General features: G+C 34.0%; 1 protein-coding gene and 1 long non-coding RNA gene across 12 annotated transcripts in view; one reads left to right on the top strand and one right to left on the bottom strand.

Annotated features, from left to right (window-relative positions):
* Nucleotides 1-15,258, top strand: part of LOC105784769 (pentatricopeptide repeat-containing protein At3g14580, mitochondrial) — a 147,915-nt gene that overhangs the window by 45,831 nt on the left and 86,826 nt on the right. Inside the window, exons 6-7 of one of the 11 annotated variants that reach the window (XM_052623792.1) lie at nucleotides 13,538-13,592; nucleotides 14,288-14,740. The exons of 5 other annotated variants lie outside the window; for them this stretch is intronic. In XM_052623792.1, coding sequence (XP_052479752.1) covers nucleotides 13,538-13,592; nucleotides 14,288-14,367 — 135 coding nt within the window. In that variant the 3' untranslated portion in view covers nucleotides 14,368-14,740. Of the gene's footprint in view, nucleotides 1-5,476; nucleotides 5,512-13,537; nucleotides 13,593-14,287; nucleotides 14,741-15,258 lie in introns of those variants that run through there. 5 more of the 11 variants (XM_052623782.1, XM_052623786.1, XM_052623791.1 and 2 more) reach the window with 5 other exon arrangements.
* LOC105761371 (uncharacterized) lies at nucleotides 1,121-2,875 on the bottom strand. Its single transcript, XR_001123704.2, has 3 exons — nucleotides 2,212-2,875; nucleotides 1,459-1,542; nucleotides 1,121-1,373 (listed from the first exon to the last, which is right to left on the bottom strand). It is a non-coding gene; the product is annotated as an uncharacterized LOC105761371 (long non-coding RNA).

Below are 15,258 nucleotides of genomic sequence, written 5' to 3'. Positions count from 1 at the left end.
TTAATTCACCAAATAATTTTTAATTTATTAGTTTATAAAACATTCTAGAAACCACAATCCGATTGTACACTTATATAATTTGTAACCATTAGATTGTGGGAGTTTTACCTAGGAGACATCCATTCATCATTTGGGTAAACACCCAATTTTCACATTTAAAGTACTTCCCAAGTTATTATTAAAAAATATTTTAAAGTTCCCTTCAATTTTGTTTTATGGTTAATTTTCATTGTTATTAAAGAGCTTGCTTATGATGTTAAGGATGTTGTTATAACACATTGATGACAGGTGTGGCCTGTGGTTCTCTGTTCTTCACTTTTCCTCACATTCATACATGACTACAAGGTATGATTTTTGACATGTTCATGACATTCAAGTTTAGAGCATTTGTTTGATTAATAGGGAAGTTGTTTGCGATTTAAATAGAAACTGAAACACCAACTTTACTGGATCATTATTTTACGGTTTCAGCTTTGCTGCCATTAATATTCATAGAAATCATTCAGACAACATCTGCAATAAACACGAAATGAACATGTATCTAAATAGAGAGAAAGGACAGAGGAAGAAGAAAAAGAACCTGATTTGCTGTCATGCTGAGCTTCAATTATTTCCATTAGCTAATCCAAAATAAACCCAACACAACAATAATTGAAGTAAGGATTTGGAGCTGTCATTTTAATATGTTTGAAGACATTGTTTGTTCTTGGTTCCTATTTTGTTCTTAACCAATGTTCCATGCAATAATCAATGTGTTATCAAAAAATACAATAAAATAAGTAATTATGGAATTTTTTATGGCGGCAGGAGCCTGTTCCTCTTGGATTGTAATTAGACATTAGATCCTATTTAATCCATTTATTAATCGTTTATCATCTCAATATTACAAATATCTATATTCTAAATCTAGAAAGAAACGAATATCCAATTTTCTTTCTTTTTTCATTTTAATAATGGAGGCTTTGGATCTTTTATCTTCAACAAATGACAGAACATCGATGTATATGATTCTGCACCAACTAGTAATTCACCAATATTGCACAATATGACTCAGATTTAGTGTACCACATTAGGATATGTGTCCAGCATAAATATATTCAATAAATATATATTGGACACATTTATGAAAAATGGAAAAAGTTGAGAACAAATGGTCATTAAAAACAAAATGATCAATTTTACAATATCCTGTCTTGGCTTCTACTATTACATATTTTTACATTTAATTATATCATAAAAGACTTGAGCAGATCGAAGTAGGAAAAAAGAACTAGCAAGAGGGTAATCACAGCAAAATTTATGAATGGTCACTGCAAACCAAACATGTAAATGCAATGCTACATCCGAATAAAGGTCAGTGACGTCTCATTATCCTGCAATTTAACATGTTCAAAACTAAAAATTAACTTAAAACATATAATTTAAGCAGAAGGAAATTAAAGTGGAGGTGTTTCGTACCTTCCTAATCTAGAAAGCTCGGGTTCTTCCAATAGCATATCTTGCAATGGTTTTACTTTGACATTCTTTTCCCGTACTCCAGAACTATAAGCAAGATGTAAACAACAATTCTCTTCAATCCATGTATAGACAGGATACCAGACAAATTATCTATAAAAACTCGGAACCTGATGATAATAATAAATGTTTCTAAATAACGTAACTAAACCAATGGTACTTAAAAGTATCCACTAATGTTTAACCCTGTTGGATATCACTTGAAGCAGCCTGTTCGACACAATCAGATATGAGCATAAAGATATGACCCTCCAAGAACCCTCTAAATAAAGAAAGCTCATCCACAAGTAGAGCATAAATATTCGAGTTAAGCATATAATGACTTCCTAATTATGCTGTTCTATTTTCAGACAAACTCCATGTACAGTATTGTGAAGAACAGGGACGAAGCCATGAACTTTGTACAAGGGAGCTAAAGCTAAAAAATTTTAGGAGCAGCCAAAAATATAGTCTTTCCATTTATCCAAGGGGTAAAAGGCTTAAATTTACAATATTAATATTTAGGAGAGACTAAAAATGAAATTTTCCCATTTAGCTAAGGGGCCATGGCCTTCCCAACCTCTCAGGCTTCATTCTTGGTGAAGAAATTACTAAGGATTCGGATATAAATAATAGATAATACAGCAAAAAAGAGCATATTAATAGAGACAGTTTATTAAGACAACAATGAAATTCAATAAAGCCAGAACTGCACACCTATATATATTAGTCCAACAGTATTATCATCCATAATATGTGGATAAGGCCGCCTTGATTCTCGTCTTTCAGTTGAAGAAATTGATTCTTCTCCTCTGTCCTTTAATTCCTTTACTCCGTAGGCCTGTAGTCATTGGACCAAGTCGTTGATTCTTTGTATGATTTTCTCGATTTTTGACCTGGTTTTGTGGAGTGCCCATCCCTCTTTCAAACAGCAGGCTGATCTTTTAATACAACTCGGAAGACCTCCTTTGTTTTTGGATCCAATCTTGAGAGCAAATTCCTCGACAACATCCTCAGCATCATAAGCAAGCTCTCTGATTTCAGCAACCCAAAGACGAATCCTCTCATCCTTTGATTGTTTTGTCTCTGCGTCCATTAAGTATCTTTGCATCCATTTGAGCTCTGTTTGCAGACGATCAACTTGCTCCTCCACGCCTCATCGGTATATGGCTTCCTCAGTTAGCAGGTTGCCAATTGTTGCACTGCAGATGCAACAGCAGAAAAAGCCATAAAAGTGATCGAGCTAAGAAAATTCTTTAAAATCTTGAATTTGGATTTCAAGATGTGAGTGCCGCAATCTTGCTGGGAAAACAATTGCAAGAAGCAGTACTTAATTAATAGAATGAGAATACAAACAGAAAGGTAGGTAGAACAAAAGTAGAGTTTTTTTGTTTAAATTTTTTTTATTTAAAAGTAAAATGAGTGGAGGACTTAATCAATTCACTTTCACTTTATCTTATACTAATCTTTATACTCTGATGATCCCTTTTATAATGCCTTCACATAGACGGTACATAATTTTTCTTTTTGGCCATTAGACCCTATTCCTATAATCTATCTTATAATATCTATAAAAGCATAAGTTTAAAAAATTGAACAGATAAAATATCATTTATTTTTATCATATTACTAAATTAATATTTAAATAATATTTATAATCAATTTAAAAAGTGAAAATATATGATAGTAGTTACATTGAAATAAAAGTTGTGATAATCATAATAAATTTAAATTTATTATTTGGAAAAGAAATATATATAATAAAAAGTTGTGATATTCTGAGTTTATTTGAATTTTTAGTTTAATATAGAAAGATTAATTTGAACAATAAAACAAATCTGTGTTAGCTTTTCCTCACTTATCTAATGACAATTAATGAGAAAGTGATTTTCCTAACTTATCTAATGACAATTAATGAGAAAGTGATAAAAATAATTGATTTGAAAAATTTAGTAACTAAATCAAAAAACTAATAATTTAATAACCAAAACAGAGCGAAAGCAATAGTTCAGTGACATTTTCTTTAAAACGGATATATATAATATAAGTCATCAAGCTTTAATTAAGGGAAAAGAAAGATTAACAAAAATTATAAGGGCACCTAAAAAAACAAAATGATAAGGTGAGGAAGCATATTTGGAATGCTTTTTAAAGTGAGGATTACATATAAATATAATAATTTATAAATTTGGATAAAATATATTTACTTGTTTAAAGTAACTTTAATCGGAGCCTTATCCGTTTTCTTTATTTTTTTTCATTTTACTCGCTTTAGACTTGTTTTAATAAAAATATATTTAGTTTTCATTTCACGCTTTCGTTACGAGGATCTCCGCAGTCAGAAATTTTCAGATTATTGAGCATCTCTCAACTCTATTCTTTCTTATCATTAACTTTATTGATGGTTTACGAATTAAGTGGGTTTGATATCATTAGAATGGGTCTTAACTAAATTTTTAAGAAAGTTGGTTAATTGATGTGGGAATAGTTAATTTAATTTAAGGTTTTGAATTGATTAATTGGATCAAATTGATGACTCTAGATGGAAATTTAGGTAGATGAGATTGAAAGGAGATTTTATCCAGAACTAATTCAATTGTCCCATTTAGATCCACCAGGTCGAAAGATAAGTGGACTAAATTGATTAATTGGTAGAATAAGTCTAGATTAATTACAATCATGGATATTAAAGTACCATTGTTTGTCATTTCTGATTGATTTGTCTACCAATTTTATACTTTCAATTTATGTTTAATCATACTATCATAATTAAGGAAGTAGCTATTTAGACTTAGTTTTGCATATTCTTTGTTAATGTTTAATTCAATTTTAGTTCATACTTTCTTTGAGTACAATTTTGAAATATTTTTGTATTTCATTATAAATCTAGACTATATTAGTATACTCACTTAATTCTAGACTATATTAGTATACTCACTTAATTCTGTTACTTGTTGATAATATTGATAGTACTTCAATTAATGAATTGTTGGTATATCAGTATTACTCTATTAATCTTCATCTCCTTTCACGCACACATGAAATTGCATAGACTATAGCAAGAAATCCTTTTAAATTTGCATTCCTTTCCATAACTTTACATGGGCAGTAAACCAGAGACTGAAGATCAGATACGTCCACAATGATGAATGCTGGTGAAGTGATGCATAATTTCAACAGAATAGAGGAAGAAAGAAAAAGAGAAGAGAAGGAGAATCGAGGAAGAAGAAAGAATTGATTTCCTTCACAAAATTGCATATCTGCTCATTTCCCATGCCGGTTTCTATTATGGCTGCGAATTGGCAGTTACAAAGTCTGTTATAGGGCTGTTCCTCGAGCAGTTGTAACAAACCGTCAATACACACCGTTTTCATTCAACATCAAAACTTATAGTTTCATTAAGCCCTCAGCCCTAAAACACAGCACTCAACTAACTTAGCTAACATTTTTACTTCATAACATGAAGCTACTCATAATCAACTCATGGATCGACCACCATAGACTCGTGGTCTTCCCATCATCTTCGTGCTTGACCACTTACTCCTTGAGGATGACGAGGTCTCACACACTCTCTTTCTCTTAATATAAAAAGCAGCCAAAAACAGGAAAACCATTTAAAAACGGAGAAAAAGGTATGCCTTTGTTTATGGACTCAGCTTGCTTGTGTAGCAAGAAAAGTGAATATAAACAATGTATGTGATTCCTCCATTGTTTCTTGTAGATAATAGCAGAACTTTATGCACTTTTAACACTAGCTGTTACCCAATATTTAGAGGTTCAAGATTTCAACTTTTTCTTTTCTTAAATAATACACCATTAACCCACTTTCTTCATGTCTATCTGTGTGTGTGTCTGTATATATATAACTCGGACTTGAACTTTTCATCCTTTAGGCTCTCAAGAGGTTGATGAATTCCCGTTTGGCGCAACATGGCAGACTTGGACGTATGTATCTCAATATTGAAAGACAAGGATCATTTTGGATGTTTCCTAGTGGTGCTAGATTCAATGTCTTAGGTTAGCAGTGATTTTAATCCTTTCAAGTATTGATTTCTTGCATGCTATGTTTTTGTACTTATGCTTGTGCATTGTTTTTCTTAATATTTGCCTGTAACATGTTTCAGGATTTTCCTCTGAAAATGGACTCAATAATGCTGCCATGATGGGCTACGCCTTTGATCCTAATAAAAATTATGTTTTCGTGGTAGGCTTGCAGTAGAAAATCCTTAATTTAATTTCTTATCATAATTGGTATCTGTTGAAGTCAGCCCTCATGCAGCAGCCAAGGTGGCCATGCAGAGAACATGCTTCAAGTAGCAAACTGAAGTTATTTTGTTTCATTTAGTTTCTTTAATGAATGTTTTGTATTCTAGTTTGAATCAAACTTAGTTGGTAGCTGCATTTTGATGTAATTAAGTGCTGAATGACAAGTTTAGGTGACTTGTTTATGTAATCAAGCAAATTTAACAAGTTTCAATGTAAATTAGTGGTGTTAGGTATAAGTTTAGGTAGTAACTTATTTATTTTGTGATTGTTAACTCATATATGTAATGGCATTATGCCTCTTTGACAATTAATGAAAATTTTAGCTTGTTTTCATTCAAACTTTTTCTCTCTTTTCTGTTTTCCATTCGCAAGCTTCATTTTCTGTTTCTTTCTTCAATTGTTTCTTCTGCAAGCCTCGAGCCTTGCTATATAAGCAAGCTCAAATCAGCTTTGTTGACACCATTTTTTGGGTGAAAACGGATTCGACTTGGGTTTTTAAAAAAATGAAATCGAATGTGGGAGTCGCCACCAATCATTTTTTAACGAGGTGTGATTGGATCGCCTCGAAAACTGGTTGTTTTTAATAAACAGTTTAATTTTATTAAAACAACGATTTTGGTCCACGAAATTTAGAAAACGGGTTCGGGAGTCGGTTACGTACGAGGAAGGATTAGCACCCTCGTAACGCCCAAAATTGGTACCTAGTTGATTACTTAATGTCTTAATGTCGAAAATTGAGAACTTTGAAGAAATTTAAAAATACGATCTTTTATTAAAATGCTAAAAGTTTTCGAGAGAAGGGCATTTTCACGATAATCAAGAAAAAGAATTATATCCCGTAAGTTAGGACACAATGTCTTTAAATTCCCGATTCAAGAATAAATGCCGAAGAAATTATTTAAAAGCTATTCAATTATCTCGGGTTTAAAAAAGGGATCATACCCAGTAAGTTAGGATACGATCTTTTATAAATCCCGAGATCGTTGAAAATTTGAGTTTGAAAAGATCCACGTATTTATATTCATTGTGAAAATCAAAACCTAGTAAGTTAGGGTACGACTTTCTCAAATCTAAACACGAAATTTTGTTTATTCAAAAATCATAATTTATACATTGAATGAAAAATAATTTAACGTGTAATAGTAGAAATAAAACATGATGTTAATGCTCATAACAAAACAATAATAAATTCGATAATGTAAGTATGAATAATACAAGTAACAACAAATAAAAGATAAATAAATAAAAAGCGAATTAAACATGCAAAAGAATAAGCAAATACACTATTCGAATGAAAGTGGGCATGAATAAATAAAATAAAATAAACACAGTAATAAATAACGAAACCATAAAAGAAATAAAATATATAAATACATGTATATATATATTTTAGAATTATGAAAATATAAAAATATTTAAAATATGTATACGTATATCTATGTGTAATAAAATACGTAGAAATAGATATAGGTATGTGTAAGTATGAAAATGAAATATAAAATATATTTATAATAACTTTAAAATGTATGTGTATATGCATCAGGAAAATGTATATATTTACACACAAAATAAAATAAAATAAAATAAAATATGTACATATATATTATAAAAAGTATGCGTTTGTATATGTAAATATATAACAAGAATTTAAAATTAAAAGAGTATAAACATAATAATAATAATAATAATAATAATAATAATAATAATAATAATAATAATAATAATTTGAAAACATGAAAAGCTTGAAGTAAATGATAAATAATAAAGATACAGTAAGATAAAAATATATATATATAAAACTAAAAAACTAAAAATATATATAATATATATAATATAATATAATATATAAAAGGTAATGCAAAACTAATTTATATAATGATGATGAATAAATAAATAAATATAAAATAAAAACTAATAATAAATAACAATAATAATAACATATCATTTATTAATTTAATAATAAAACAAACAAAATAACAAAGAAGGGCTAAATTAGATATTAAAACAAAATTTGGGGCCAAATCTATAAATAAATAAAAGAGGAAGGACAAAGCTGAACGCGCAAACAACAAGAAGGGATCAAGAGAGCAATTTTTCCCTCTTTCCCAAAACGCACAGCATCATAGGACCAAATTGTAAAAATAATAAACTACTGTGCGAATTTAAAAAAACAAAAGGGGCCTTGATTGTAAAATTATTTTAAAGCGGAAGGGCTGAAAGTGCAATTAGCCCTTCCGCTAAAAACACGCGGATCCTAGCCTGGAGCGGGTCGGGCGAATCGGGTCAAAGCCAAAACGACGCCGTTTTGGTGCCTGAGAGGCCTGCCCAAAACGACGTCGTTTTGGAGGCCTATTTAAGTTGGTTTTTATTTTTAATTTTCATTCTTCCCTTCTTTTCTCCAAAAAATTTCTGAAAATGCTCTCAATTCCTCTCCCCATTCAGGCCTTGCCAGAATCCGGTGGAATGCCGCCGCTCCACTGCTGCATGGCCACCACCGTGCAGTGGCTGAAAAATTTAAAAGGTAATTTTTTTATATATTTTTCTATGTATGATTTTTGCACAAATATAAACTGTTCTTTTGAAAAAGAAAAAAATAAATAAATACAAAAGGAAAAGAAATATAAACGAAAATAAAATCACCTTGGAATGTTAAATTTTAGATCTGTTTTTTTCTTTTTTGAGTTCTTGAAGTTGTTTTTTGTATCAAAACAAAAGAAAAGAGAACAAAATAGAAACTGCAAATTGCTTTTCGAATAGATCTATTTTTTTATTTTCTTCTGTTTTTAAATTTTCGGAACCCTTTTTTCAAACTCTAAAAATCTGTCCTCCCTTTACATTGATATTTCCGTGGCTCTTATAGCCAAGATTAACTGCTATCACTGTTCTTCTACCCTTGCTATCATTTTAATTGTTCTTCTTTTTGCTTTTCTGTCTGGAGGTGGCTATTTCGGTCAAAAGGAGTGTGACAGAGGGGCACCTTGGGCGGCACGAGCGGCCTGGCGACGGGACTGGTGGGGGCGGCGCGAGGGAGTGGCCGACAAGGGGATGCGGCGCATGCTTAGGGGGGCTAGGGTTTGGTACTGAAAAAAAATTATGTTTTTGGGCTAGGGTTTCTTAATTAGGGCCTGTTGGGTATTTTGGGCCTGTAATTAATTTTATTTGTAATGGACTGTATGTTTTGGTTTTGGGCTCGGGCTAAAATTGGGCATTACAAGCTTGTTGTTACCTCTTAACACCAAGAATTGGTATCTAGAGCCCTTGTCTTAGTGGACCTGATATATCAAACCAAAAAACCAGGATGGCTTCTTCAGGATTTTCACCAGCAGCCCCACCAGTCTTCAATGGAGAAGGCTTCCACGTATGGCTGGTTAAGATGAAAACTTACTTGCAGGCCTTTGATCTGTGGGAAGTTGTTAACACAGATGTTGAGCCAGCACCACTGAGGGCCAATCTCACAGTAGCTCAGATCAGACAACACGCTGATGAGAGGACCAAAAGGCACAAAGCTATGTCCTACATCCAGAATTGTGTGTCAGATGTCATATTCACCAGAATTATGGCCTATGAGACTCCAAAACAGGCCTGGAATAAGCTTTAGGAGGAGTTTCAAGGCATAGAAAGGACAAGGCAACAACAACTGTTGAATTTGAGGAGAGACTTTGAGAATCTGAAGATGAGGGAAGAAGAAACAATGAAGCAGTATGTAGATAGAATCATGGCAGTGGTTAACAGCATAAGGCTCCTAGGTGAGCACTTTGATAAGGCAAGAATCGTGAAGAAAGTCCTCTCCACTTTGCCTGAGAGACATGAGGCAAAGATATCCTCCTTAGAGGACTCAAGAGACCTTGCTAGCATCTCTTTGACTGAGCTGATTAACACTTTCTATGCTCAGGAACAAAGAAGAGCTAGCAGAGCTGAAGATCACCAGGAAGGTGCATTTCAAGCCAAGGCCAGAGAAGCCTCGAGCATCAATGCTCATAGAGGTAAAAGGCCCTGGAAAAATAGGCCTAAGCCTGATGCTGCAAGGAGCAGTGACCAGCCTTACAGATATTGCAAGAGACCAGGACATCCAGAAGACAGATGCTGGTTTAGACCAGATGTAGTATGCCAACACTGCAAAAAGAAGGGCCATGTCGAAAAGGTGTGTAAAAACAAAACCAAACCAAGGCAGAACCAATTTCAACAGTCAAAAGCAAAAAGCTCGAGTGGTTGAAGACAGTAGTGACCAAAAAGAGCAGGTATTTGCTGTGTCTTGCTTAGCTGCTGAGAAGAAATGCTCTAAAGGCTGGTTGTTGGATAGTGGCTGCACCAACCACATGTCACCAGATGCCTCCTTGTTCAAAACCTTGGACAGAAGTTGCAAAACCAAGGTCAAGGTTGGAAATGGTCAGTTTATAAAGGTTGAAGGAAGAGGAGAGGTGATGTTATGCACTCCTACAAGCAACAAAATCATCTCAAATGTCCTGTTGGTGCCTGAGATTGACAGAAACCTTCTCAACATAGCTCAATTGCTCGAGAAAGGCTATTCAGTTGTGTTCAAGGACAAACAGTGCCACATTGCTGATCCAAGTGGATCAAGCCTTATGACAGTCACAATGACTGACAAATGCTTTGAGGTTCATTGGCCAAATTACTCAAAGTCAGCATACACAGCCTCTGTTGATAATTCCAAGCTCTGGCATCAAAGGCTTGGACATGCCAATTTCAAATCAATAGCTCAAATAGCCAAAGAGGGTCTAGCTGAGAACTTCACCAACTCAGTGGAGCATAATGATGTGTGTGAAGTTTGCCAGATAGGAAAACAGGCAAGATTGCCATTTCTTACAAATTCAGCATGGAGAGCCACTGAAAGATTACAGCTGGTGCACTCTGATGTATGTGGCCCGATGAGGACTGAATCACTTAGCAAAAACAGGTATTTCATCCTCTTCATTGATGATTTTACAAGGTTTTGCTGGATTTTCTTCTTGAAACACAAGTCTGAGGTAGCTCAAGTGTTTGTAAAGTTTAAAATTACTGTTGAGACAGAAACAAGCTGCAAGCTAAAATCGATAAGGTCAGACAATGGCACTGAGTACACTTCAGCTCAGTTTCAAGCCATTTGTAGTGATGCTGGGATCAAACACTAGCTAACAAATGTGTACACACCTCAGCAGAATATGGTATCTGAAAGGAAGAACAGAAGCCTGATGGATATGGCCAGATGCCTCCTGTTTGAGAAGAAACTGCCCAAGAGCATGTGGGCTGAGGCAGTAAACACTGCTGTCTACCTCCAGAATAGGCTTCCTACCAAAGCTCTTGCTTCCAAGACACTTTTCGAGGCTTGGTTTGGATTCAAGCCTTCCTTGGCACATCTGAAGGTGTTTGGTTGCCTGTGCTATGCACAAATACCAGCAGTAAAAAGGGACAAGCTTGCAAAAAGGGCTCAACCAAGTATCCTAGTGGGCTATAGCTCAACTAAGAAGGGCTACAGGATCCTAGATCCCCTCACAAGCAAAATCCAGGTAAGCAGAGATGTCATCTTTGATGAAAAGGCTTGCTGGAATTGGGAAAAGAATGAGCTAGAAGCTCTTACAGAAGACCTGGTGCCTAATCAAGCTAAATTCGAGCAGCTTAGTCCTGAAATAGACATTGATGATGTACCTGTGAGAGGAACAAGGTCCCTAGATGAGATTTATGAGAGGGCACAGGTTGCTATAGCAGAACCTACCTGTTTTGAAGAGGCTGAGGCAGATGAAGGCTGGAAGCACACTATAGTTGATGAAATCAACATGATCGAGAAGAACCAAACATGGGAGTTGGTTGAGAAACCTGCTAACAGAAAGATCATTGGTGTAAAATAGGTCTATCGAGTAAAGCACAATGCAAATGGAAGCTTAAATAAGTTGAAAGCTAGACTAGTTATGAAGGGCTTCAGTCAAAGATATGGTCTGGACTACATGGAAACATTTGCTCCAATAGCCAGACTCAATACAATCAAATTACTGGTTGCTCTAGCTGCTCAGAATCAGTGGACAATTCACCAAATGGATGTAAAGTCTACATTTCTCAATGGATTGTTGGAAGAGGAGATGTACATCGAGCAACCTCCAGGATTTACAATGCCTGGTAAAGAACATTTGGTGTATAGGCTAAGAAAAGCCCTGTATGGCCTGAAACAGGCTCCTAGAGCCTGGTATGCTTGAATTGACTCATACCTGGTCAGTTTGGGATTTGAAAGAAGTGCCAGTGAGCCAACTCTCTATGTTAAAAAGAATCGAGCTGAAACACAGCTCATTGTGTCACTTTTTGTTGATGATCTTTTAGTGACTGGAGGAGACAAACTCAGGTTGGCTGATTTTAAAACAAAAATGAAGGAGATGTTTGAAATGTCAGACCTGGGATTGATGACTTACTTCCTAGAAATGGAAGTTAATCAAGCAGATGAAGGAATCTTCTTGGGACAGAAATCATTTGCTTTGAAAGTTCTAGCCAAATTTTCAATGGAGAACTACAAGCCAACCAGCACACCTATGGTTGTTGGCATGAAACTATCGAGTCAAGAAGATCATGAACCTATCAGTGGAACAGATTATAGAAGCCTTGTTGGCTGCTTGTTATATTTGACAGCAACGAGACCTGATATTCTATTTGCAGTAAGCATGCTGTCAATATTCATGCATTGTTGTAATCAGCAGCATTACAAAGCAGGAAAAAGGGTGCTAAGGTACATCAAAGGTACCTTGAACCATGGAATACATTTTAAAAAGGCTGAAGAGTTGAAATTGATTGACTACACTGACAGCGATTGGGCTGGTTCAAAAGATGATATGAAGAGCACTTCTAGTTATGCTTTTACACTTGGCTCAACTATGATTTGTTGGAGTTCAAGAAAACAAACAATGGTGGCTCAATCAACAGCAGAAGCAGAGTATGTAGTAGCTGCTAATGTTGTTAATCAAGCTATGTGGCTAAGAAAAATCCTCACTGATTTGAATTTAATGAAGCAACCAAGATTTATTGTGACAACAAGTCAGCTATTGTAATTGCCAAAAATCCAGTCTTTCATGGCAGAACAAAACACTTCAACATAAAGTTGCATGTGATAAGAGAACTGGAACAAGCTCGAGAGATCGAGCTGATTTATTGCAGCTCTGAAAATCAAATTGCTGATATCTTTACAAAGTCTCTTGGTACAACGAGATTTCTAAGCCTAAGAAAGCAACTAGGAGTCTGCAGCATAGAAGCTGAGGAAGAGTGTTGAAGTCAGCCCCCATGCAGCAGCCAAGGTGGCCATGCAGAGAACGTGCTTCAAGCAGCAAACTGAAGTTATTTTGTTTCATTTAGTTTCTTTAATGAATGTTTTGTATTCTAGTTTGAATAAAACTTAGTTGGTAGCTGCATTTTGATGTAATTAGGTGCTGAATGACAAGTTTAGGTGACTTGTTTATGTACTCAAGCAAATTTAACAAGTTCAATGTAAATTAATGGTGTTAGGTCTAAGTTTAGGTAGTAACTTGTTTATTTTGTGATTGTTAACTCATATATATAATGGCATTATGCCTCTTTGACAATTAATGAAAATTTTAGCTTGTTTTCATTCAAACTTTTTCTTTCTTTTCTGTTTTCCATTCGCAAGCTTCATTTTCTGTTTCTTTCTTCAATTGTTTCTTCTGCAAGCCTCGAGCCTTGCTGTATAAGCAAGCTCAAATCAGCTTGCTGTTACCTCTTAACACCAACAGTATTCGCATGTTTCAGTTGATCTTGAAACTTATGATATGTTTGAAAATTTCATTAGATCGGGAAGTTGTCTGGTGGTGAACTTTGTTGTGTCATCACTGAAAATCTTGCAGGTATATATGTTATTGAAAATTCTTTAACAGCTGTAATGTATTATCTTTGTTGTTTTTAGGATTTTCGCTCTTCTTGTTGTGGATATTTATTGCAATTGATTGCGATAGTATTCGTTAACATGATGTGATTGCAAACATGTTTGTGACCACAATTTTAATCACAATTATATGTGTCATGTTGTTATAATCAAATATTGTCATTGGATTAAAGGTTTTCTTTCTATCTTCTCATCCTCTTTGCCAAAACAATCGTCCTTAATATGGGTATATGCACACATATATATGGCCGTGAAGAAAGTATATCAAGCCTTTGAAGAAACTTCCTTGTTCTTGGTTGAAGCTAGTGCCTTTTGAGTGCTAGATATTTCTCTACTGAGTTCGAGATGGGTATTTTGGGTACATTCTACATATTTGTATCTAACATTCGTCAAGAGTCTTGGATATTTTGCATGTTTAGGTAGAATGACATGTTTTACTTTACTCGAACTCAGATGTAAATGTTAGATATTGATGTATTTAATTTTTCTTCCAAGTATTTTCATATCGTTATTGAAGAATCGTGCATGTCCCATGGTCATGTATTGAGTCAAACTAACATAGCTTTTAATCCACATAATCATCATCTATATATGTTATATACATATATTATCATGTGTGATGTTAGCTTAGTTGTTAGAAATGGTCGATTTTTGCAGATGATGAAGGTCCTAGGATGCGTGCTGAAGCCATTGCAGAAAGGATTTGTCAAGTGCTTGAACGTAATTGGAATATCTAATCTGTTCACCTTGTTTGCTCAACAGCTAACATTTTTTTCCTTTGATTACCCAAAATAGCCATACTAACAAATGTGGCTGTGATTTTGTATGGTATTTTGCAACATTCATATCTTAGCTACTGAGATTTTATCATACCTTGAACGACAAATAGTTATCTGTTATTCGCTTGTATCCTAATCCGAATAAGATATTGAGTTTTATAACGAAAATAATAGGATCATATTGAATTTTATAAATATTTAACGTTGGGCATTAGGAGATTTCTCTCATGTCGACCCTATATTTAACGATTTGGACATTTCCATGTGCACACATTATATGTTCAATATTTTCATTGAATCCGATTTACATTTTGAATAAAAGATAAATGAAAATTCTTACAGTTTTTAATTTAAACTTATTGAATAAATATCATTTGAAATAATTAAGTGGATGTGAAATTTCCAATCGATTAAGTTGGATTTGCAGTTTTTTTTTTAGTTTATTATCACAAAGATATTGTTGGTAGATATAAGAAGCAAGGCATGAGGATACAAAATCTTGAATGAAAGATTCCCTTAGATTCCTTTGCCTTTTATAAAGCATAGCTTGCTAAAATTCAAATTGTATCTTTTTTTTTTTGTAAGACAATGTAATTTGAAAGTGTTATTAGTTGGTAACATTTAATTTTTTTCCTATTTTTGGCTTTGGAAGTGTGGGGATGAACTGCCACTATTAAACCTGATATGATATCGTAACAAAGATTATTGAGTTAAGGATGACGGAAAAGAGTATGTTGAATACCAATCGACTTGCATAAAATAAGGAAATATGTTGAAACGGGAAATGTGTCCGACATACATATATTCAATTTTTTCTAAAATATGTATATCTTAAAAAGATTATATTCT

The sequence above is a fragment of the Gossypium raimondii genome, chromosome 11 (genome assembly GCF_025698545.1).
Source record: "Gossypium raimondii isolate GPD5lz chromosome 11, ASM2569854v1, whole genome shotgun sequence".
Classification (NCBI taxonomy): Eukaryota; Viridiplantae; Streptophyta; class Magnoliopsida; order Malvales; family Malvaceae; genus Gossypium; species Gossypium raimondii.
Note: the sequence above shows the minus strand (reverse complement) of the source record. Positions and strands in the feature narration are given on the sequence as shown.